Source organism: Branchiostoma floridae, chromosome 16 (assembly GCF_000003815.2).
Source record: "Branchiostoma floridae strain S238N-H82 chromosome 16, Bfl_VNyyK, whole genome shotgun sequence".
Taxonomy (NCBI): Eukaryota; Metazoa; Chordata; class Leptocardii; order Amphioxiformes; family Branchiostomatidae; genus Branchiostoma; species Branchiostoma floridae.
The window spans coordinates 9,373,088-9,396,861 of NC_049994.1; the positions used below are offsets into that span (position 1 = coordinate 9,373,088).

Genomic DNA, 23,774 nt, shown 5'->3' on the forward strand with positions numbered 1-23,774 from the left:
AGTATTGTGCTGTTTCATCCTCACACTGTTTCCTGTTCCCCCAGTTGTGGGTCCAACCACTGCCCCATCTATCTCTTGCGACTTTGAGAGCCAGGACATTTGTGGCTACCAACAGCTGACCAATGATGTCTTTGACTGGACTTGGGCAACCGGCAACACCGGAACCACCAATACTGGCCCAGATGATGACCACTCCCTGGGAACAGGTTTTGGTAAGTTTCATTTTTCATTTACATGTAGTTCAGCCATTCATGGTCTACATGTATAAAGGCCAATCTCACCAAAAGCCATCAAAAGGCCAAAGCTATTTAATTTGTTTGTTCTAGGAACTTTTTAATATGTAAAATTTTAGCCAGAGCATTTTGTGAAAACAAAGGGCTGTCTACGTCTGACTCCGCTCCTAATCACTCTAAACCTAGGGTTGCCACAGGGTTAGGAATAGCCTGCAATCCATCCTATTTTAGCTGCAGTACTGCAAATTTCCCAAAATGCAACTTAAATTTTTCTTACTGTTAACACAACACACATACTACTACTACTACCACACCACAACAAACTCCCAATCATGGTCTGGAGGAAATTGGGAGGCCACTGTTGGCTAATATGTATGACCGGCTTGAAGTTACAGTAAATTATCCAATTAATCATTCTGTCAGCAGACTGTTGTTTGCCTCATATTTGTTTTGTTACTTCCCACAGGTCACTACATGTACATTGAGACCTCCAGTCCTCGGGTACCAGGAGATGCAGCCATACTCGCTTCTCCAGAATTCCCCATGACCAATCAGCAGCACTGCCTACAGTTCTACTATCACATGTACGGACAGAACATCGGTACGCTGAATGTGTTCATCCAGATGGGCAGCACCCTAGGCTCCGCTGTGTGGACACTGACAGGTGATCAGGGCAACCAGTGGAGCCCCGCAGAGGTCACCTTCAATGCTAACAATGCTTTCAAGGTCAGTGTGTTTTGTTGGCAGTCCATGGAGGTCAGGAGGAAAAGGAGTCAAATCTATCAGTCAAAAGATGCTTTCTGTACAGAAATACAATGTATTAGAGTCTATCATTATCACTTGTTTCTTTATTCATCCATGACCATGCAGAGCTATAGTCAGGAGCAGTAAGATATTAACATTAAGTGGAAACCTTTCTGCTTGGCAGGTTGTCTTTGAGGGTGTGAGAGGACAAAGCTTCCGAGGAGACATTGCCATCGATGATGTCACATGGAGGGATGGGGTATGCTCTTCCACAGGGTCAGATCCAGGTAATACTGTTATTCCACTTTCTAATTCTAATAATTTGTGTAGAGAGTATCTCAACATTAGTTTCATTTAAAGCTATCTCAACACAAATTTGCTGAAAGTCAGCAATTCATGTGGGCTAGTGAATGTTCACTCTTAACTCTTAAGTATCACACAAGCAAATAATTTCACATACATGTAGTATGTAAGCCAAAATGACCTTGTTATTTCAGGTGACTGTGACTTTGAGTACGGACCCTGTACTTGGAGCAACACTCAGACAGGTGATGACTTTGACTGGACTGAAGGTCAGGGGTCAACAGGCACATCAGGGACAGGCCCCACAGCTGACCACACTACTGGAAATGACCAGGGTATGTGTTCTTAACCTACAGATTAATACTGAACTTGAAGGACCATAGGCTATTAGGCATATGTAGATAAGGTCTTAAATTCTGAGGTTTTACTCAGCTGATCATGATATGTCGACTGACTGAGTAGTATGTATTGTACATTTATGTCTACTGTAGTCTTTATTGTCGTTTAGTTCCTTTGAGCAGAGTCACAGTCTGTATAGACTGACTGACAGTAGCAGTATACATGTATACATGACTGTAGTAGTAGTTGTAGTTGTAGTAGTAGTTAGTAGTAGTAGTAGTAGTAGTAGTACAGAGCTGATACTTGAATGAAGAATTTAATGGCATAGACAGTAGAAAAAAATCATCATTGTTTTCACCATGCTGTGTTTGCCTATATTTCCCCAGGCACCTACATGTTCACGGAGACGTCCAGCCCCCGGCAGCCGGGTGACCGCGCTCGCTGGGTCAGTCAGCAGTTCAGGGCCGGCCAGCACTGTCTGGACTTCTGGTACCACATGAGTGGGGTAGAGACAGGTCTGGTCTTATTTTTTCCTTGGTAGTTTAATTTTCATGCTATGATTTATATGCATAGCACTGCTTTTCATGACATATCAGCAAAATTACTTCTTGGAAAACATAAGATCAAGTGTGAAAACAGCTTAGGTATACCAGGTACATTAGCCTCATCATGTATATTTGTATGTATATCAGCATAGATGTTGATAGTTGACAGTGGTAGATCTGACATCTGGGCCATTCTCACTCTTTCATTTCGTATATGAAAGTCTGACAAGGAATTGCAAGACACTTTGAAGTTGTTGTCTTTAGTTTGAAAATGTCCGTGCAGACCTTGACCCATTTTGTTGCCTGTGCAGGAACACTGCGTGTGATTGTTCAGGAGATGGATGGCACAGAGACAACAGTATGGCAGCTGTCAGGAAACAAGAGTCCCAATTGGCTTAACGGCAAAATTGGAATCACAGGTGGCAACAGACACAGGGTAGGAAGCTATTTTTTAAAGAAATGATGGCATTTTAGAAACTGGTACCGGTCTCAAAGGCAGTCATATTAGTATCACAGATCTTAAAAACAGAGTTTTGACCTCTGATCTCTCACGTTCACTTTAAGTTACCTCAGTTAATTTTGTTACTTTTCTGTTTACCAATTGTATAGGTTTTGTTGATTATGTTCGTTTTTATTGTATATAGTTTCGGACTCCAGGAAGAATAGCGGTACCACTTTGATGGTATTGCTAATGGAGATCCTAATAAAACAAACAAACAGGTTATTTTGTTTCAACATGCAACGAATATTAGAATCATTACTGCTGATCACAATATCCTACATGTAGCAGTGCATGTCATTCTATGTCTACCAGTAAATGCTTTGTTTTTTTAAAAGGCTCCACCAAAGTATATTCACTAGCAAAGAGACAACAAGTTGTTACGTGTAATAACAAATCAACAAATAAATAGAAAATAAACAAGTAACGCCAGTTCACCTTTATCTGCAGAATAACCAAATGAATGTCCGTTGTATTTAGAACAGCGTGTTTAGGATTATCAATTCGACGGAAGGTGGTTTCAAATTGCAATATTTTCGAAAAATTGCAGTTTGAAACTATCATCTGTCCTCTTAACATTCCAAAATACCCTATTTCTTAAAACAACAAATATAGGTTACCTCACGAATAAAGGTGAACTAGCGTTACATGTATGACTGTTTACCTGTTTGTTACAGGTTATCATCGAGGGGGTACGTGGAAATGGTTTCCGTGGTGACATCTCCATAGATGACCTGGACTTCCTGACAGAATCTTGCGGCAGTAAGTATGGAGGAAACGTTCTTGACTTATATTTGGCATGAACAGTTGATTTGTCTTTTAATGCATCTCTTTCCTGACTTTATTGTTGACAAAAAGATGAATTGATTTATGTCCTTCAGATGAAAAAAAAATTTGTAAATCCAAATTGCAATTGTCATATTTTCTCTTTAGTTCAACCACCAGATGCTGTTCCACAAGTGACCACTCCCACTGTCCCCACTATGACTACCTCCCCTACCATCACCGGGCCAACACCAGGTTTGTGACTACATGTACATATAGCTACATAACACCTTTGCTCCAGCGGAATTGAATATTCTAAGACCACACAAATTTAATTAGTTCTTTGAAATATTTAAGCAAAATTTGAAGACATGGATCTGGACATCATGAAAACAGAGGGCTGGGAGAAAAACTTGCATCTGCGACTTCCCCTTCAGACTCTATGTCATGTTGATTTTTCAATTGTATGATACTTTAATGATATGATATTTGTTTGTGGATCCTCTTCAGGTCCTGGTACTTTTGACTGTGACTTTGAGACAGACATTTGTGGCTGGACGCAGGCTGGAGACGATGACTTTGACTGGACCAGAAACCTTGGAACAACCGGCAGCACTCAGACTGGACCCTCTACAGACCACACTACTGGGAGTGAGTCTCACATGTCTTTGTACAGATAACTATTTCTTTCAATTCTTTTTTTGGGAACCTGGATTGTACGGTGTATCATGTAATGTTGTTTAGAGAGAGTACAATGTTTCTTGCAATTCAGCATCTTCTATCTTTAAAAAGTATTTTGCTTTAAAACATAATATCATTCCTAAAAACAGTGCCAACCTTGTGGCTTTTGAGAAGTAACTGACTAAGCCAGAAACTTAGTATAAAGCTCTATAAATCCTTAAACATTCATTACTGAAATCCCTGTCTTATTTCCTGACCAGCTGGGTACTACATCTATATCGAGACATCCGGCCAATCACTGAACCAGACTGCCCGTGTGCTGAGCCCTCAGCTGCCAGGCTCCGGCCAGCGCTGCCTGACATTCTACTACCACATGTACGGCCAGCACGTGAACATGCTGAACGTGTACTTCATGAGGAGAGGCCAGCTGGGGCAGCCTGTGTGGAGCAAGCAGGGCACGCAGGGCGACCAGTGGTGGGCGGGGCAGGTCAACCTGCCAATCAACCCAGGAGATGTGGTGGATCAGGTGGGGGCTCTTCATTGGAGAATGTCTACAGATCGTAAAAACAGAGTTTTGGTAGCACATGTAGCTGAAAAATGTCCTGTTATAGATCTGTAAGAAATATCCAGATGAACTTATACTAGTTTAGTTATCCTCAGTATTTGAACAGCCTGTGCCAATGGGTCTTTGTCTTCTTTGCAACATATGGTGCCATCAAATATCAACGAAGGAAACTTAAGAAATTTCACAGTGACAGAACCAAATACTAATGAACCAGAATTTAAATGAAATTATAGCTTACTAATAGGCTTTTTGTCAGAAAAATGTGTCTATCAAGGAAAGATAGTTTTTTGAGTTGGTTTTAAAGAGGTGTACAGAACTGTACCTACAAAACCTAACTAAAGATAAACTATGTAAAGATTCTTGCTGTTTCTATTGTTAACTGTTGTTTTTTGTGTGCAAATATTTGGGACAATAAATGATATCACTGTCTATGATAGGATTTTGATTCCTGATCCTGATAAGTAAAACACTCAGCTAAACACCAGTCCTTCACATTGCTATTACACAATGCCTGGTATTGTAACTATGTTGTTATATTGATGTTGATTGCAGGTGGCATTTGAAGGGGTCCGAGGCACCAGCTTCAGAGGGGACATTGCATTGGACGACATCCAGCTGACACAAGGGCCATGCAATCCTCGTAAGTGGGAAAATCAGAAAATTTTATCTTGACCCAGTTGAAACATGCAGGGAACCTATTGACTGCAAGTGTATTTAACAAGGATGTTTGTTAAGAATGCCTTCAATTTTGAAGTTTAGTTAAAAGAAAACATTTCTCTATGTTATTATGATAAAAGTAAGAGTCTCAGATACAAAGCATTGGCCTCCAAAGGGGTCAGATGTCAATTTCTTCTCTTACTCCTTTCAGTGCCAACTGTACCCCCAAGTGCATCCCCCTTGCCTCCCACTGGTGACACCTGCACCTTCGAGGATCCTGCCATCTGTGGCTACACTCAGGATGACAGTGACGACTTTGACTGGACACGTCTGAGTGGCAACACTCCCACCACCAATAGTGGACCTACTAATGACCACACCCTTAACACTCCAGCGGGTAAGTTCCTACATGTTGCTTAGTGATGTAAGAATCAAATCCAAAGCAAAACCTGAGTTGCAGAGCAATGCAATGTCTACTGAGTGGGAATCAAACCTTAAACCATTTGTCTTACCTAGAATCATGGTTGCAAGGCAATGTGAACCTCATAGATATGTTTTTGAACCTCATAGATTCTGAAATAGAATCCAGTTTTGTTAGCTTTAGCCCACTTTGAACAGTTCCGATGAAGTATCCTATGGATTTGCTAATAAGACTGGATTCCAGGCTAGTCGACAGACCAGAACACACATTTTAAATTCAATGTCAGACTTATAACAGTAAATTTGCTTTCTCAGGTTACTACATGTACACTGAGATGTCCAGCCCACGCGCTCCCGGCGATATCGCCCGCCTGTTGTCCCCCGTCTACGCAGCTGGCTCTGCACGCTGTGTGGAGTTCTACTACCACATGTTCGGACCAGACATCGGCACGCTGAAGCTGGAACTCCTGGTGGCAGGGCAGACAAGAGTTCCCCTGTGGAGCCTGTCAGATGACCAAGGGGACCAATGGGTCATCAACCAGGTCACCATAAATCCCACAGACTCTTATCAGGTGAGTTGATGAATGCTACAATGTACCTAGACCTTGTGAATGGTGTTCACTAAGGCACAGGGTCATTTCCACATTACTACATATGAATTTTCTTCTAGTGGTTATTCAGTGTAAATAGAAATACCACTCTTGTGTTTTAGATACAGACAGCTAATACTAAGTGATACTGTAAATGCATTTAAGTTCGTGGGGATTTAATTTCACGGTAGCAGGAAAAGGGACTTTTCGTGGTGGTTTTATGTTCACGGTAGCACCATGCACTGTAGTCTCTTTCTGCCATGGAAAAATGTTCGCGGTGGTTTTAATTTTACAGTGAAGCGGCCACCGTGAAAACCGCGAACATTAAACCACTGTGAAAGTTTCTGCATTGACAGTAATTTGCACATATCGGGATAAATATATCATGTATGGTTTTGACTCTTTACTTAGCTCGTGTTTGAGGCCATCCGTGGAGCTAGCTTTCGGGGAGATATTGCCATTGATGATGTCACCATCAGAGATGGAAGCTGCGGAGGCGGGGGTGGAGGTGAGTTTAAGAATAAACCAGTGCTGTTGTCTTCCTCACATGTTACGAGTATATAGAGTACTTTACAGTTTGGTCCATAGCTTTTATCTAAGGAATCCAATTTTATTCAGCAAAAGAACCCTCATTGATGATCAGATTTTGTAGATATACACTCATTTTTACAAAAATTATCATTCAAACCATATTGATTCTGTTTTACTGCATCCAGCCAAGCCTTGGTGCTGAATGTTCAACTGTTGTTAGTAGTAAATATAGAGGCACTGTAGCAGTTTTGCTTTGATTTCCTTGTTGACAGTTTCCCTGACTTTCTTGTTTTAAGTCATGAAAGCTAACCTTCCCTTCTCCTTGTTAACAAGAAAACTAGAAGTGCTCTATCAAGTTTTCTTTCTTGGTATTACAGGTAACTGTGACTTTGAGAATGGATTATGTACCTGGACAAATGAGCTCAATGATGATGAGTTTGACTGGGTCCAGGGAACTGGGGACACTCCAACTCAGAACACTGGTCCTTCAACTGACCACACCACTGGCACTGGGCAGGGTAAGCTGCAGTTGTGTCCTTCTGCCTGCATGGTCCAGTTGAAGCAACATCATAAAACTTAAAAGAGAGGAGAATTGTTCTGAATGTGTTAATAGAAATACGCAGTTACTAGTAATTATAAGAGTAAAAGTGAAATCTGTGAGGAATGACTGTGCTCATTGGACACAAGTATAAGAAATCACAGAAACTGAAATGTCTAGAATCCTTTATACCAATATAAGTTGAATGTGTACAAGTCACTTTTGCTTCTCACTTTTGTACATTGTAGGTGTCAACTTAGAAAATAATTTGTAGGTGTCAAGTCAAGAGTGTAGTTATTGTAACAAGCTTATACAAGTCATATTTCTCCTTGCAGGTACCTACATGTTTTTGGAGACTTCTGCCCCCCGTCAGCCAGACGACAGAGCTAAGTTGGTCAGTGAGGTCTTCCCTGCCACCAGCAGCAATGGGCAATGTCTCAGGTACGTCTAAACAAACAAACATCAAGCCAGTTTGGGTTCCTAAAATCCTAATCATCTTCTGGTTGTAACAAGAAGGACAGGAGTTATTGCCGTGCCACTACATACAAGCAAATTCTCCTACCGTTTTATGTGTGTGTGTATGTGTATGTGTATGTTTGCTAGATTTGCATTTTCATGATTTGGCATTGCATGTTTGGCACCAGCATTGGTTTGCAGAATTGTGTGACTACACTGACCATACATGTATGTGTGTGTGTATGTGTTTGTGTGTTAATACATGTACGTGTACTGGTACCACATGTATACCAGCAGCATAGGTTTGCAGTATTGTACATGGCTTGACTGACATGTGTGTGGCATTGTAATTGTTTCTTAGGATGGTAACATTATGACTAGACTGACCATGTGTTGCATGTTTTGTGTTCACAGGTTCTGGTACCACATGTATGGCAACAGCATTGGTAGGCTAACCGTGTGGGTCATGGTTGGAGGCAACATCCGTTCTATCTGGGAGCTGTCTGGAGACCAGGGCAACGGTTGGAACAACGGACAGGTCAACATAAGGAGTAGTGACAGCTACAGGGTCAGTCTTTTTAGGCACCTGAAATATTGTTTTAGCCATCTGTGGCATATAATAGGCCATTCTGTAACTTTTTGAAAGCTGTCAATTATTAGCCTGAAGTTAGTTACCAGACATTTTGTGCCAATTTTTCACAAGGTTGGAGTGAAAACTTGCATCTTACTCTGTTTACTCCCCTGAAACTTTGTGCACCAATGTACAGATATTCCTCAAAGATGTTCCTTCAGGTGTATTAACCCTACATGTAGGATGGTGATAAAATAGCTGTCTGCAATCTGTCCTTAGGTTATCTTTGAGGGTGTTCGTGGTAACTCCTTCCAAGGAGACATCTCCCTTGATGACATAACCTTCAGCACAGGACCATGTGGTGGTAAGTACTGGATTTCATTTATGGGCTGATAGTGGTGCTACATTTTCAGATGGAAAACAACTCCATAGGTTGCTGATCATGAGTGACAGCCTGAGAATAATGTAGTTCTGTTGGTTTATTATGTCTCTGTCATGAAAAGTTGGAATACAACTGGAGCAAATGCCTTTAGGATGGCAAGTAATACCAAAGCTAGTTTAGACAAATGAAAATGTTCAATGTATTAACCCTATGCTGTATGACATGTTTGTTTGTACTAGTGATGCCCCCAGAGGCACGACCACAAGGTCCAACCACACAGAACCCAATAGGACCTGTGACTACTACAACTCCTGGCCCATCTCAAGGTTTGTCTGCATGTGTTACCTGTACTTCAAGGGGAAATTTTCATATTTCATAGCACATACCATATCATTTTACTAGTAACATTGAATACGTCTCTAGTGTGTAACGCACCAAAGGAGCCCATTGTAGCAGACTGTAGATCCCACTGTAGCAGACTGTATCTACAGTCTGCTATAGTGGGCTGACTACTCTCCCATGGCAGGCAGAGGCCAAATTGCAAGCACCTTGTAAACAGTTGGTGGTGCTTAATTGTAAGGGTCTGTAGTAGCAGCCTGTGAAAATTGCCTAGTCACCTAAATATGACAGTAATTGTCCCAACTGCTACAGCACCATTGAACTAAAAGGATAAGAAATCTAATGTATCAACTGCATTCTCAGAAATACAAATCATATATCCATCTGCCCCCACACCATGTGCCTGCAAAGTTGGTGTGTTTTGTCATGGGGTTACAATGGCTATGAAGATTTATATGTAGATTCAAGTGCACGAAAATGTAACCATATTACATGATTGTATGTTCTCCAGCACCCAGTGCCTGGGACTGTACATTTGAGACAGGACTGTGTCAGTACCAGCAGGCAACTGATGATGAGTTTGACTGGACCAGGCAGACTGGCTCCACTGGTACAGGTGACACAGGACCCTCTACAGACCACACACTTGGAGTTGGTAAGCTTTCTGTTTGGTGTTTAATATGATGGAAAGGTCCTTAAAAGATGGCAAGAAGTGACATAAATAGATTGTGAGTGAGTGAGCAAGCAAGCGTGTAAACAAGCGTGTGAACGAGTGAGTGGGATGTTGGATGGTTGACTGTCAGTTAGTTCAGGAGCAAGAAGACTATGTTTTACCTTGCGCCCTCTGGACGTCGTAAGTCCAGAAAAAGGGTCGACCTAGGTATTTTAATCTTTCATCTTGTATTTGTATGTCTAATTCTAAGGCTCAATAAAGATGATTCTGACCCCCCTAGATAAGTGTACAGTCATAGTCATTTTGATATTTCTGAAGGTCATCTTAAAGACTTCCAAAAGATGTCATCTATAATATTAACTCAAAATAGCCTTAAGAATGAGTTAGTGGCACTGAATTTGATTTAGTAACTTTATCTTATTCATTTCATTTCACACCAGTTTGCGAGAGCCGCTCCACTCCAGACCGCTACCTGTACATGTGGGACCTTCCCCAGCTCACACAATCGCGGTTCTACTTCTCTGTGATGGGAAACAATGATGCCCACATTGCACTGTCCGGTCAGAACCAAGACCTGGACGACATGTATGAGATTGTGATTGGAGGATGGGGGAACACGCAGTCTGTCATTAGAAGATCTAAACAGGGAGCAAACCAGGCTACGGCACCAACCCCAGGAATATTGTCAGCAACTGAATTTAGGTAATACACTTTGAGCTGTGTATTTTGATATCTTGGCCATGATATGGGTGTTATGCACCGGTCTTTATTCTATAATATAAAATTGGAAAAGTAATTCTTTCTTCATTTTTAAACCAGTGAGGCTTCATAATTGCTACTTTGATTTATGTTCCAGAAAATTCTGGATCTCCCACCTTGCTGACGGCACAATCCAAGTTGGACGTTATGGAGAACAACTCCCCTTCATGGAATGGACCGACCCTAATAAGCTTGACATCAATTTTGTGGGCTATTCCTCTGGATGGGGGGTAGCAGCTGAATGGAAGTTCTGTGACCTTGGTATGCCATTTATGACCTTCAAGTATTTTTGTACCGTCATTGTAATTTAGATTTGCTAAAAAATGCAGGCTCAAAATATGCTGTTATTTCAGGGGAAAAATGATGCTGAAAATTATAAGATATTTTATGTATGTATTATGTATGCAAAATATTTTTACATGTGTTAATTATCCTTTGGCTGGGGTTTGCTAGAGATCAAGGTCTATTTGTGTGTGATAATATGATCCATTGTAACAAAACTTGTAATATTGCAACCCTGCAGCTAATGGTTACTACTTGTACATCGAGACATCGGACCCTGTTCAAAATGATGACAAAGCCCGGATAGAGAGTGCCACCCACCCACCTACTGTTGGCCAGGGCAAGTGCCTGACCTTCTACTACCACATGTACGGAACTAACGTCAACACCTTGAACCTGTACCTGAAGAGTGGAGGGGCCCTGGGCAATCCCATCTGGACTCGGTCTGGCACTTTGGGTGATGAATGGAGAAGAGCTCATGTCTCCATTGTCAAGGACAGCAACTTCCAGGTCAGAGAACATTTAATATATTGTGCAGAAATAGTTTTCAATACTTTTGAAGTATTTCATAAACAGACTTGTATGGTTCATGGCTTTATGGTACTATAACACTACTTTCAGCACCATGGTCAGTAGACACCTGATGTAATACTGCATGCAGTTGAACTGGTATTTAGAATAAACTGAAGAAAAAAGGAGCACTGTGTTATCTTGATGAAGGTGCCTTTTATCCTGGCTGTTAAAAGGATCTACCATTATCATTCTTTAATGGGAAAATGATTGGACACACAGTACTGTTGAAACATGCAAGTAACAGATCAGAAATACATGATATACTACAACCACAGGATGTTGTCCCAGTTAACTTGTCATCTCTTTCATTTGCTTTTATGAATGAATTTCAAAGCACTTCTGAGTGAATTATTGATAGTGATTCAATGTTCTTTATTGTAGATGTTACATTGTCCTATGATGTTACTTCCAGATAACATTTGAAGGAGTACGTGGCACAAGTTTCCGTGGAGACATTGCTATAGATGACATCATGCTTGCAGATGGACCTTGCACATGTAAGTAGTGTTTGTACACCATCTAATTGTATAGAGGATATCATTCTATTGGATATCATTATATTGCATAATTACTGTCAAATGTGTAATGTCAAATAGTTTCAATTTCCATACCCTCAAGCACCAGAGTTGTCAAGCCAGGATTAAAATGTTCCAAAAATTAATTCTTACTTAGAACTTCATGTACATGTGTCATAGAATAGAAGTTTTTGCCAGAAACTGTATAGGAACCCTCATTAAATACAGTACTGATTGAGATATAGTATACATCGAGTCGCGTTCGTATCGCGTTTCTGTCGCGTCGATTACGCGTCTCCGTCGCGACAGAGTTTTATTGGAGTCGCGTTACAGTTAAACTCTGACGCGTTCGGGTTTACCAGACGCAGAGTTAATGAGATGGGGTCAAATTTCATGTTTGTTTTACCAGCCTTTAAAACAATGGGGACCTGACACCTTGAAGGATGTCATGTGGCGACGGCTCCACCTGTCTCTTTCGTGCTACCCTCTGCGAGGAAAACATAGCGGGGGACGAGAAGCGGGATAGTGGGGCGGGTTAACTTCGGGCGCCGATGGGGTGAGGGATCGGGCCGGTAGCAAGTCGGGCGCGCCGACTCACGGGGTCTGCAATGCCACAAAAGAACTTGCAAATCTTGCCACCATCGGCGTACCATAAATACGTGTCGGTATTTTATTGCATAAAAGTATGGGATATGCTTATTTTCTTCCATAATTTGGGGGGGGGCATTCTGCAAGACGACAAAATGCTATCTAAAACGGTCGGGAGACTTGTGTTTCAGGTTGGACTCTTCTCGGTGCACGTCGCAAATGGGTGTGCTTGGTGAGCTCACGAGATTCGCCGCAATGTTCGGTGACAAGATGAATATTTCCTTACGGGGAGGAAAGACAACAGAGTCATTTTTCGCGCGAAATAACAAAATTATGTGAAAACATCGTACATAATTGATTAAATTTGCTAAACCAGGGCATGGGATAAAAAAAATTGGATCCATGCCTTTGTAAATGTACATTTTTAGTATCAGTTTATCCAAATTATAAATTCTTTTAGAATTTAGAGATCGTTTCTACTCGGACATGTCAGACATCCGGCGCGGTAGTGCTGTCAAAATTGATTGATTTAGTCGCCGCCGGCCTGGCACATATGATACTAGATCAAAGGACCGCCGCCCACTACAACTTGGATGTAGCGAACTTCTGACGTTCTGTACTGGAATGCATTCCCACGATTTAGGGGACGTTCTTATAGTGACAGCTGGGGACAATCTTATAAAGAAATGTCAAATAATTTCTTTTTTCAACAGATAAGTAATTTGGCCAGCTTCCTTGGAACATATAGCAACATCTAACAACCGTTATGGAATATCTAAGTTGGTATTTATTTTTACTTCAATGAACTTTAACGAGAACAATCACCCCATACGAGACGTTTCCCCCATGTTATAATAGGATGTTCCAATAGTTACTGGTACCGGCTACGCTCAGTTCTCGAAGTTTTTACAGCGGGCGGCGTACTAGTAAGTTTTCGGTGCTAGATGTGGTGTAGCATTGTGGTGAAAGTCTTGATTTGGTGACGTGTTTTGAGACGTTGTTAGAGAGCCGGAAAACACCGCCACAGAAGTACAAGTTTTGTTGATCGATTGGTAAAATTTCATTCAAACAGTACCTGACTAAAGTATGACCGAGGACTTTGGCACAAAGCAATACCACCGACTCAAGAACGGGGTGTGGGTGTGTGGTCATAATGTAGTATTCCCACTACAAATGGATCGCTACGTGCGAAGTCCTCAATGAGTATTAAATAGATCTGTGAACTATTTCAAAAATGTATGGTTCGCGTAACTGGACTACTTGTACGCATAAATTGACTACATATATATGTATGTAATATGAATAAAGGATATTGTCATAAGTTGCTAAATTAGTATTTCTAGATAAATAGAAATCAGTCTAGCTACTTTTCTAGGCTAGCGCTAGGAATTTAGGTTTTCGGCTTTTCCTGGAAACACCGCTGTTCGTCGAGGGCGCAACTCGGCATGAAGACCTACTATGGATAAAGGGATCCAGGTTTCCATCCGTTAGCTTCCTTAGCACAATGATGATCGTCGAGGGTGCAGCTCCGTCAACAAGACCTACCTGTTCCTGACGGAGCTCTGGGGACAGAACATCGCTGATGGCCGCTCCTGGTCGTCGGACAGTCGACCGACGAAACCAATACAGGGCACTCTTTCAATCTTATGTGTTTTTAATGTAACGTTATTTATTATTTTAATCGTATTTTGTCTGTTCAAAGTTGTGTTGTCATAACTAACCGTTCCTGTTCAAAGTTGTGTTGACAAAACTAACATTACATCTACTTCTGCTATGTATTTAGACATAGTTAGCTATATTTCTAAGGCAGAATAAAGGGATTCGGGTTTCCATCCGTTAGCTTCCTTGGCACAATGATGGTCGTCGAGGGTGCAGCTCCGCCTACAAGACCTACCTGTTCCTGACAGAGCTCTGGGGACGGAGCATCGCTGACGGCCGTTCCTGGTCGCCTTACAGTTCTGAAGGATTTTGACTATGAAATGAATACACTGCGAGAGTACTTATATAGATATGTGGACTCAAACATGCATGCCGGTTCACATGAATGAACTATTAGTACGCATGAATTGACGTATATAATTACGTATAAAAGTATGAAATATAACAAATAAATTTATAAATATATTTTCCTTGAAACACTACTGCTCGTCGTGGGTGAAACTCAGCATGAAGACCTACCTGTTCCTGACGGAGCTCTTGGGTCGAAACATCGCCATTGGACACTCCTGGTCGTTCGGGCAGTCGACCAGGCATATTCCAAGCTTATGTGTTGTTGAATTTATTTAATAATTTATTAAGCGTGCTTTCAGGTCTGCTACCTGTTCGGAGTTCCGTTGGCCTTACTGGTTTAACTAACATTTACTTCTAGTTCATTGCGTATCTGTTAAAAGTTGCTTTGGCGTAACTAACATTTCTTCTACTATGTAAAATTTCTAACACGTTTTACTACAAGTGTTAATGTTATGGACTGTTCATTGCCTTTGAAACATGAAAGGTAAGTTTATAACAGTTTTATCGATCATCATTCGGCAGCTACTACACCTAGCCGGATCGACCATGACGACCAAATGTTGAAAATACGGTAAGTGTGTCTATCTGTGTATGAAGGAACTTGATAAACTTTGAATATTGAGGCACGTTAAAACACATTACAGAACTGTTTCTCGCTACTCAGATTATCCACGCCCTTCGATTTTGCCACGAACTTAACTCAAATGTGATCGATGCATGCTACCAATGTGTATAGTACAAGTAGTCTGTCGTAGAAACTGTCAACAATACAATGAAATAAACCCAGAAAAACAACCAAATGTTAAACACACAGGGCTAGGGCGGAGAAAAAAAACCCAGTGCAGATTATTGACAATCTTACCGGCATCTCAACAATTACGTCATTCGTTTCCTTGCACGCACAAAACGACCAGAACAAGTGTAGATTTTGATTGCCGAGGTCTCCTACTACTTGCGCCAGAAAAGGTCGACAATATATCGCACATTCTGTCAACACAAATGTGACCACGTCTTAATGTAATTAATATATGATACATAATATATGCACACCGTGTGTCATTAATGTAGCAAACGTGTCTGCATGAAACCTTAGACCCGCATGAAGTGCGGGTGCGCCACTTGATTAGGATTGACAGGCTTTGTCTTTGAAGTCCACGCCGCTGGCCCGACGTGACAATGTGTAATCGCTTTGCGCATCATAACATTTACGGAAAATTTCTCATTGCTTGCTCAAATAGAAACAGGACAAAACAAAACTGGCGGACTAGTGAGGATTCGGTTAAAAATGTGTCATGACTTTGCACTGAACGGACAGTCTGGAATAAAAAGGGATTTGCCGTGTACTTTGAAGTTTGAGAGCCAACCAGGGGTCACCATTTCAGTTTCCGGCTTTACCATGCTTGCAGGAGACTTTCTGGCCTCTTAGTGACAAATTTGTGGCATTTTGTGGGTTCTTACTCAAGAGCCATTGGCGTAGAATGGAGTATTCACTTTCACTGCAACAGATCGTCAACGTTGACATGGCTTGGAAAGCAACAAGTGTTACAGCGGGCCTCGACGGAGATTTACGCACGGTCAAAAATTACATGCAATACGATGTCGAACTCATAAACTTAAGTCCGAAGCTAGAGGACCTCACACACTCACACCCTCCGTTACATATGTTATTAAACACCCCTTGTCTGTAATTTTAGAGGGGAAAAGAAGTAACGATAGATGAACATTGCATGTAGATATAAAGCAACGGTAAGGACCAGGGTCAGTCCAATTTTTGCTACAATTCCACCGGCATCAGAACAATTGTGTCGCGCACTCACACGCACAAACCAATGAGGTTTTATCTTGATAAAACTCCTTGCACAAACGTACAAAACGTTCATTTATTTTTATCGCAGCGATGTTTACTTCATACTTGCCATCAAACCCCCAAAGTTTTGACAAAATGCTGCACGTTCTGGTCCTCAAACAAACTGTAACGATACGTGTCATAATTTGTTACGATGTGTGCACGCAACGTTCCAAGTTTCAATCGGTTTCCGTGGCAGTTTTGCGGAGCTGTAAGGTATTTTATTTGGGACCTCCGGGATATTTCGCTACTTGACACCGCCGCTCGCTGTAGCGCGGAAGTCCGGCCCCGCTCGCTGTAGCGCGGAAGTCCGGCCCCGCTCGCTGTAGCGCGGATGCACGGGCTAGTCTATGCGAAAACAAGTTATGATTTCCAACACAGACAAATACAGAATTTATGCTGGATAACCACCGCCGCAACAGTTATAATTTTGCTGACCAAGCCGTAAATTTTAAACATTCCAGTTGTACCTAACGGCAGGCCATGAAGTTGTTTATATTCCGCCCAGCAGGGGCAGATTAGTGCTCCTCCCAAGTGTCTTTGATGTAACCGCCGCCTGCATATGAATGGCCGGGACAGTCGCGACAGGGAAAAACTCTGACGCGTTCTGGTCGGTGGCAGCGCTAAACTATAACGCGACTCGCACGCGACAGTAACGCGTTCGTATCGCGTTTGCGTTTGTCAGAGTTGCATACTATGTCGCGATCAGTACTGTAGCTCTCATCAACACTTACTGCGTGATGTGCAAAGGTCATTCAGTGTGATATAAGTAGCTGCTGTGACACCAAATGTCTGTAAAGCTGCTGAGTTATTTCAAAGGGTAGTTACACTGATTGTTCAAATACAGAGTCAGAAATAATTTTTTTCTGCAATATTTTGACAGATGTTGGTGAGCATGTGTGTGACTTTGAGGACGCCAACCTGTGCGGGTACACTCAGGACAGTAATGATGACTTTGACTGGACCCAGCAGAGCAGCAGTACAGGAACCACCAACACTGGGCCTACCACTGACCACACTTATGGCACTGATGCAGGTGGGTACAGAGGGGATTTCTTTTGGAGTTTTTGAGAATTTCTCATCTCGAGATTGAATGTTCAAAAGCAATCTTTTGTCTATAATAGGAGCTTTGGTAGGTTTTTCTTGACCTTTTAGAAATAATATCAAAAGCTAGAAAATCTCTCATCCTCAGAATTATACTTATTTGCCTTAATATTGAAGCTAATGACTTTATGACTTCTTAAAATGCTTATGTGACATCAGTGACAGAATTTAAACATTCCAGAGAAAATTTGGCAGAAATGAAAAACATGTCACATCCATTCTAAGATTGTATTAGCACCATATATCTCTGTTCTAGTGAAAACTAGATTACGCACAATCAAACAAACAACAAGCAAGCAACAACATGTATGTTTACCACCAGGTAAATACCTGTACATTGAGACGTCCTCTCCCCGGCAACCTGGGGACATCGCACGCCTGATCTCTCCATCCTACCCCGCCACGACCGGGCAGTGTGTCAAGTTCTGGTACCACATGTACGGAAGCAGTATCGGCATGCTCAGGGTTTACATGAGGTCACAGAACACCCAGGGTAACCCGCTCTGGACCAAGTCAGGTGACCAGGGTGACCACTGGTTGGCTGGTCAAGTTACCATCACGTCCACCTCATCATTCCAGGTCTCTCATCACAGTTCCTTCTTGTTTTGCCTTGAGTCTATTCAAAATTTCTTGTTGTGGATGATACTTGCATAATGAGAAATCACACCAAACTGGCCAGTGTAATTGACACCTGGCTGTGTTATTTTCTTCCCTGTAACTTAGTGTAAGTGCAGGTCAGATGACATTATTTTTAATGTTTGTGCTATGTTCTCTGCCAGGTTGTGTTTGAAGGAGAACGGGGAACAGGTTTCAGGGGAGACATCGCTATTGACGATGTGCAGATCACAGATGGAGCCTGTCCAAATCCAGGTATTTCTTTCGGTTCAAAATTTAAACAAGCTTCATATAAAAAAATGACAGAGGGCATTGTTCCCACATATGCCTCTAGTTCAATTTTTCTCTTCTCGGTGGTTCTTTGCACAACAATTCAAACGCAATTGGACATAACACAACAGTTAAAAGTACAAGCTATGTGAGAGAGCTTTGAGACAAAAAACATTTTTTTGAATTTGTTTTGAATTTGGTTGTATATTATCAATGAATCTTATTGAAGAAACTTTGCTGCTTTTGTGGAAGTTTACTTTAAAATCTTTAAGTAGAGTTTTAAGCTCTTCATTGCTGTAAATTGTGACTGTGTACTGATTTTGTTTTTGCCATATTACAGGTGACTGTGACTTTGAGGATGGCAGGTGCACATGGAGCAACTTGAACGTTGTCGACGACTTTGACTGGCTCCTCGGGAAAGGTGACACACAGAGCCAGTTCACTGGGCCGTCTGTGGATCACACCCTCGGCACTGATCAAGGTTTGGCATGGCTGCTTGGCTTTACATTTAGAATGTGTGATCATCTTACCATGATATCATGGTATTGTTATTTTCACATTTAGAGTTAGATAACTGCATTAACATGTAGTGTGATCTTATTCGGATGGAGGGATCATAGTTTAACACAGGAACCATGATGAATGAGCAAGACGTTACATGTATTTGGATGAATAGACTATATATTGTCTGTTATTCATGCATGGATCAGTACACACACATTATAGAATCATGATATTGTATAGACAGTGGGATCAGGAAGGTGTTTCATTGTGAAGTCATATTTCTCCCTTGTACAGAAAAAAACTGCAATAATTTTTTTTTTCAGATTCTGGAGCTCCTTTCTTCAGTCTCTGGGTTTTCTGGCTTTTGGACCAGACTTGTAATTTAAACTTGTGTTTAGATCCCAGCATTTGGACCAGACTTTGGTGATTTAAACTTGACATGTGTACTACAACCCAGCTCTTTCTCATCACAGGGAAAACATGCCAACGATGCATCTCGTTTCACAGTCAGACCACCATGGCTGTGCTGAATGTATTATCTTTATGTTGCTTTCACTACAGGTCAATACATGTTTATTGAGACGTCCAACCCACGAGTGCAAGGAGACAAGGCCATGTTCACTAGTGAGACCTTCCTTGCCAGCAGCGCCTGCATCAACTTCTGGTACCACATGAAGGGCACTGGAATTGGTATGTTTAAAAACAATGTTTGGTTCATTTCTGTGGTTGAAAGAATGGTGTTACATGAAGCATACAGTTGATCTAGATAATTAATTATGTTAAAAAATGAATTCTTGAAATTGGACGTCAAGAATTGATCTTGGACATTGAAGATGGTATCTGCCATCTATTACCAGTGTGGTTCTCATGTCACTGATCCTGTAATGATATAGCTTCTACAGGACCTGAACCTCAGGACACTGTCTAGAGAAAGACAACAGGTTCCATTTAGAATTTTCTTAATCTGTTGCAGTGTTGTCAGGTATTTATTTTGGTGGGCAGAATCAAATGAATATTGACAACAGAAAGTTGACAAATTTTCCCATATTTCCACTTCATCATCATCATCTGTCGTCCCTGCCGGGTGGGCCACTTACCTAGACTCTCTTGTAGAAAATATGTCAAAACTAGAGTTGTGCAGGGCTTAGAAATACAATCATACACACACACACCTAAATACAAAAAATGCTACCAAAAACATAACTTTCTTGCAAAGGAAATCTTTAACTAAGTATATTAATGATCTCTTTCTTCCCTAGGCACCTTGAAGGTGTTGGTGCACAAGCAAAGAGACAACACGTACACCCAGGTGTGGAGCCTCACAGGCCAGCAGGGAGACCAGTGGTTAGCTGGACAGGCCCCTGTTTCCCATGATCATGACTACAAGGTGAGAAATAGGCAAACCAATAAGTATTTCTAAAAAACATTCAGGTGCAATAATGCACAATTGTGCACATTGTTCTTTCTTCTGTATATTATAGCTTATAATTACAGGTACATACGTTGATTATTTAAACAAATTGAATTATATTCAATCTGTGACCCATTGTGTGAATAGTTTTATAATGGCTGAATTCTAGCATCTTTCTAGTTTTGAATGTGAATGTGTTATAAATATCCAGTATGAAAACCGGCCTTGTTAGTCGTTATTGAATTTGACTTTATTGGGTTTCCACAGTTAGCTATTGATAACATCTTGATCTTTAAGTGTTGAAAGTCATGTTGAATTGTTCCAGGTGGTTTTTGAAGCTGTAACAGGAACAGATCACCTGGGGGACATCGCCATTGATGACATCTACTTCACCAGTTCAGCCTGCTCAGGTGAGTACAAGCAAATAAAATGTACACAGAATACTGTCCTTTAAAATGACTTAACCTGTCCGTCCATTATTAGTACCTGGGGGGGGGGTGCTATGTGTACAATGTACGTGTACTTGATTGGGTAACCAATTATTACTGCAACTTATATAGTTGTAACATTAATTGATTACAGAACTGTCCTATGGGAAATGTCTCAATTTCTTTGATACTTCGTTCTTCTGATTCACATCCAGCAATGATTTTATCTATCAATATTTGTAAGATAACCTTGACGTAACACAAAGATATTATGCAGGTTGTTTCTTTTTCAATTTGACAGGTGTTTAGTCACCAGGCCATACTTTGAAGTTAAAGTGTGTGACAGACATTTTTGCACACAATTATTTTTTGCACAGTCACATATATTTCTTTTGATAAGTGTTTTTGCCAAAAAAAGTTAGTAAAAGTTTGGTGAATTTTGACCTGCCATGTTTTCTTATCAATGCAGTGAGCCCTTCAGCTGCAGTTCCTGGGTCACCAACACTAACAACCATGATGCCCACAACGATCCCTAACTTCCCAACTTCAACATTTGGTAAGTAGTTGAGGGGTAAGCAGCCATGTCTCTTGACCAAAAGGTTGGAGTTTGAATCCTGGATGATGTTGCTCAACTGTATGCTACAGGAAGTTGTTGCAGTCCTTAGGACAGGCAATAAGCTTTGTTGTTCATTTTACTTGTCAAAGGGAGCTATGGAAATTTCCTTTTTTTTCAATTTGATACTATGAAATTAGTTTAAGTTTGCTGCACCATCATAGATGAGAGAGACACAGTTCCAATGTCAACAGATTGAAGAATTCTCTGTGTTATGAAGTGTACTGTTAGAATCATAATAATGTAAAGCAGTGTGTTAAGCACTGAGCACATATGCTGTATAAACAGAATAAAATAGATACAGGACAATTGTAATGTTGTTCTGTTGGTTCCAGTACAATCTCAGTATGACTGTAACTTCCAAGTGGACCTGTGCAGCTGGTCCCAGTACACAGGCGATGAGTTTGACTGGACCCGAGCGCAGGGCCCCACTGGTTCACAACAGACTGGCCCCACTGTAGACCACACTCTGGGAACAGGTACAACATTTAACCATCCTTATATATGTACATGTATATTATCAAAAGCAATTTCCTTCTGTTTCCGACTTTGAAATTCAGAATGGTGATGCAAGTAAAAATGTCTTAATCAAAAGTTTCTTAGCTATGACCAAGTATTACTCAACATTTCTCCTGCTGCCTGAACCTTCAACCAATACAAACTTGGTACCAAATTGCTACACCTTAGTAGGTTTTAAAACAATGTAACATTCTGTTCCTGTTCTTTCCCAGACCAAGGCTGGTACATATACATCGAGACATCGTCTCCTCAGGTTGTCAACGATACCGCTGTCCTTCTGAGTGCAAACATCCCAGCCGCCCAGGACAAGTGTCTGCAGTTCTGGTACCACATGTATGGTGCGCACGTGGACGTCCTGAATGTTAGATTCTACACCAGTCAGGGCTTATCTTCTCCATTCTGGACAAAACAGGGTACTCAGGGAGACTCATGGCAGTTGGCTGAAGTTTCTGTGAATGGTTTGAGTACTCAGTACCAGGTATGTACTAGTAAGTGCATGCGTGACAATTGCTACATGTATTTTGCAATGTCAGTAGACGCAAAGTCAGTTTGCATAATGCAGCATCTTACTAATAGGTAAAATAATTTTTGAAAATGATTTGAAATGCATGTTGTGTAGATATCACTGGAGCTGTTCTGAATACATTCAAAATCCCTCTGGATTTTGGAATAGAATGTGTACCACACCCAGGACCTAGTGTACAGGTTTGCTTTGTTTGATGATATGAGTTGTATTCTCTACAAACACAAAGTATTTTCAAAGTAGGTAGATGAAGAAGTGTAGGAATTTGACATTAATGATGTATTTGTTTTACACATCCGTCAAAAGCTGTATGGACTTTCCATATTGATATACTTCAAGTCCCCTTTATAAACAATGTACTTAACCCTCAAACCACCGTATGGGGTCAAAACTGACCCCAGGCACATACCAATGTGTGCCATTATGTCATTTCTAGTCGAAAACAAATTTCCTTCCAGGAGTTTGTTTGTATATCTGTCCTATAACTTCTTATACGTTTTTACAGAGATTGACTCATTGTTGATTAAGTTATCCTAGAAAGATTATGCATGGTCCAGTGGGGTCAAAACTGACCCCAGCGTTTTTTTAAACAAACTCTTGCGACCCACACCTGAACTACTTCTTGTAGAATCACGAAATTTTCAGAGAATGATGTACATGTAAGCCAAAATTTTTTTACGAACTTTTGTGCCATTATCATGTCATATGACGACATTATGACGTCATCTAGGTAATATCGGCCGCCATCTTGGATTTTGACTGATGACGTCATCAAATTAGCATAAATTATGAATATTGAGTCCTGAAATTTTTGCTAAATTTTATAAGATGTTGTAAACAATTGTTATTTGCCAAGAAAACCTTAAAACTAAAATATTTGATACAAAATTAGAGAATTTCGTGATAAATATGGCTGTCAGAATTCCGTTGCCATGGCAACATAAAAAATGATGAACATACTCTGTTTACTGAAAATGTTTGCTACCAACATTTTCTAAAAAGTTACCAAGTTTGGTGGCCCTAGCATAAGCCATTCAGGCGCTATATGGCATTGAAGCTGGTACAGGCATCAAAAACCTCCTTCCCGGTCTGAAAAGCGTTGGTGCAAAATGTGGTCCTCATGATCTTTTGCTTAAATTATGATAATGAGCTACAAGTATTCTCACCTAATCATGTCAGACTGTCCCACATAGATTAATGAAACTATACATATATACAAATCACAAAAAGATTCACACAAAAAACTGTATTTGTACAAAACGTTTTGGGGTCAGTTTTGACCCCATACGGTAATCTACGTCACAAAAAAGCTACGGTGGTTTGAGGGTTAATATAGAGAATACAGCAATGTACTAGTTATCCAACACGCATGATTGTTTTGTT

General features: G+C 40.9%; 2 protein-coding genes across 2 annotated transcripts in view; both read left to right on the plus strand.

Annotated features, from left to right (window-relative positions):
- Nucleotides 1-48: 48 nt before the first annotated feature.
- On the plus strand, nucleotides 49-9,484 carry LOC118403560 (MAM and LDL-receptor class A domain-containing protein 1-like). The gene is made up of 20 exons (XM_035802296.1): nucleotides 49-212; nucleotides 700-959; nucleotides 1,162-1,264; nucleotides 1,475-1,615; nucleotides 2,006-2,134; nucleotides 2,476-2,600; nucleotides 3,341-3,425; nucleotides 3,597-3,683; nucleotides 3,939-4,079; nucleotides 4,370-4,635; nucleotides 5,227-5,314; nucleotides 5,543-5,728; nucleotides 6,067-6,323; nucleotides 6,753-6,849; nucleotides 7,250-7,390; nucleotides 7,746-7,851; nucleotides 8,281-8,434; nucleotides 8,717-8,801; nucleotides 9,059-9,145; nucleotides 9,471-9,484. The coding sequence occupies exons 2-20, from the start codon at nucleotides 708-710 to the stop codon at nucleotides 9,482-9,484; spliced, it is 2,544 nt and encodes an 847-aa protein (XP_035658189.1). The 5' UTR covers nucleotides 49-212; nucleotides 700-707.
- Nucleotides 9,485-9,668: 184 nt separating this feature from the next.
- The window catches only part of LOC118403561 (MAM and LDL-receptor class A domain-containing protein 1-like), a 117,526-nt gene continuing 103,420 nt past the window's right edge, over nucleotides 9,669-23,774 (plus strand). Inside the window, exons 1-15 of the mRNA XM_035802297.1 lie at nucleotides 9,669-9,813; nucleotides 10,272-10,533; nucleotides 10,688-10,851; nucleotides 11,114-11,382; nucleotides 11,858-11,942; nucleotides 17,288-17,440; nucleotides 17,831-18,087; nucleotides 18,288-18,378; nucleotides 18,734-18,874; nucleotides 19,459-19,587; nucleotides 20,157-20,284; nucleotides 20,634-20,718; nucleotides 21,206-21,292; nucleotides 21,685-21,828; nucleotides 22,081-22,346. Coding sequence (XP_035658190.1) covers nucleotides 10,310-10,533; nucleotides 10,688-10,851; nucleotides 11,114-11,382; nucleotides 11,858-11,942; nucleotides 17,288-17,440; nucleotides 17,831-18,087; nucleotides 18,288-18,378; nucleotides 18,734-18,874; nucleotides 19,459-19,587; nucleotides 20,157-20,284; nucleotides 20,634-20,718; nucleotides 21,206-21,292; nucleotides 21,685-21,828; nucleotides 22,081-22,346 — 2,223 coding nt within the window. The 5' untranslated portion in view covers nucleotides 9,669-9,813; nucleotides 10,272-10,309. The remainder of the gene's footprint in view (nucleotides 9,814-10,271; nucleotides 10,534-10,687; nucleotides 10,852-11,113; nucleotides 11,383-11,857; nucleotides 11,943-17,287; nucleotides 17,441-17,830; nucleotides 18,088-18,287; nucleotides 18,379-18,733; nucleotides 18,875-19,458; nucleotides 19,588-20,156; nucleotides 20,285-20,633; nucleotides 20,719-21,205; nucleotides 21,293-21,684; nucleotides 21,829-22,080; nucleotides 22,347-23,774) is intronic.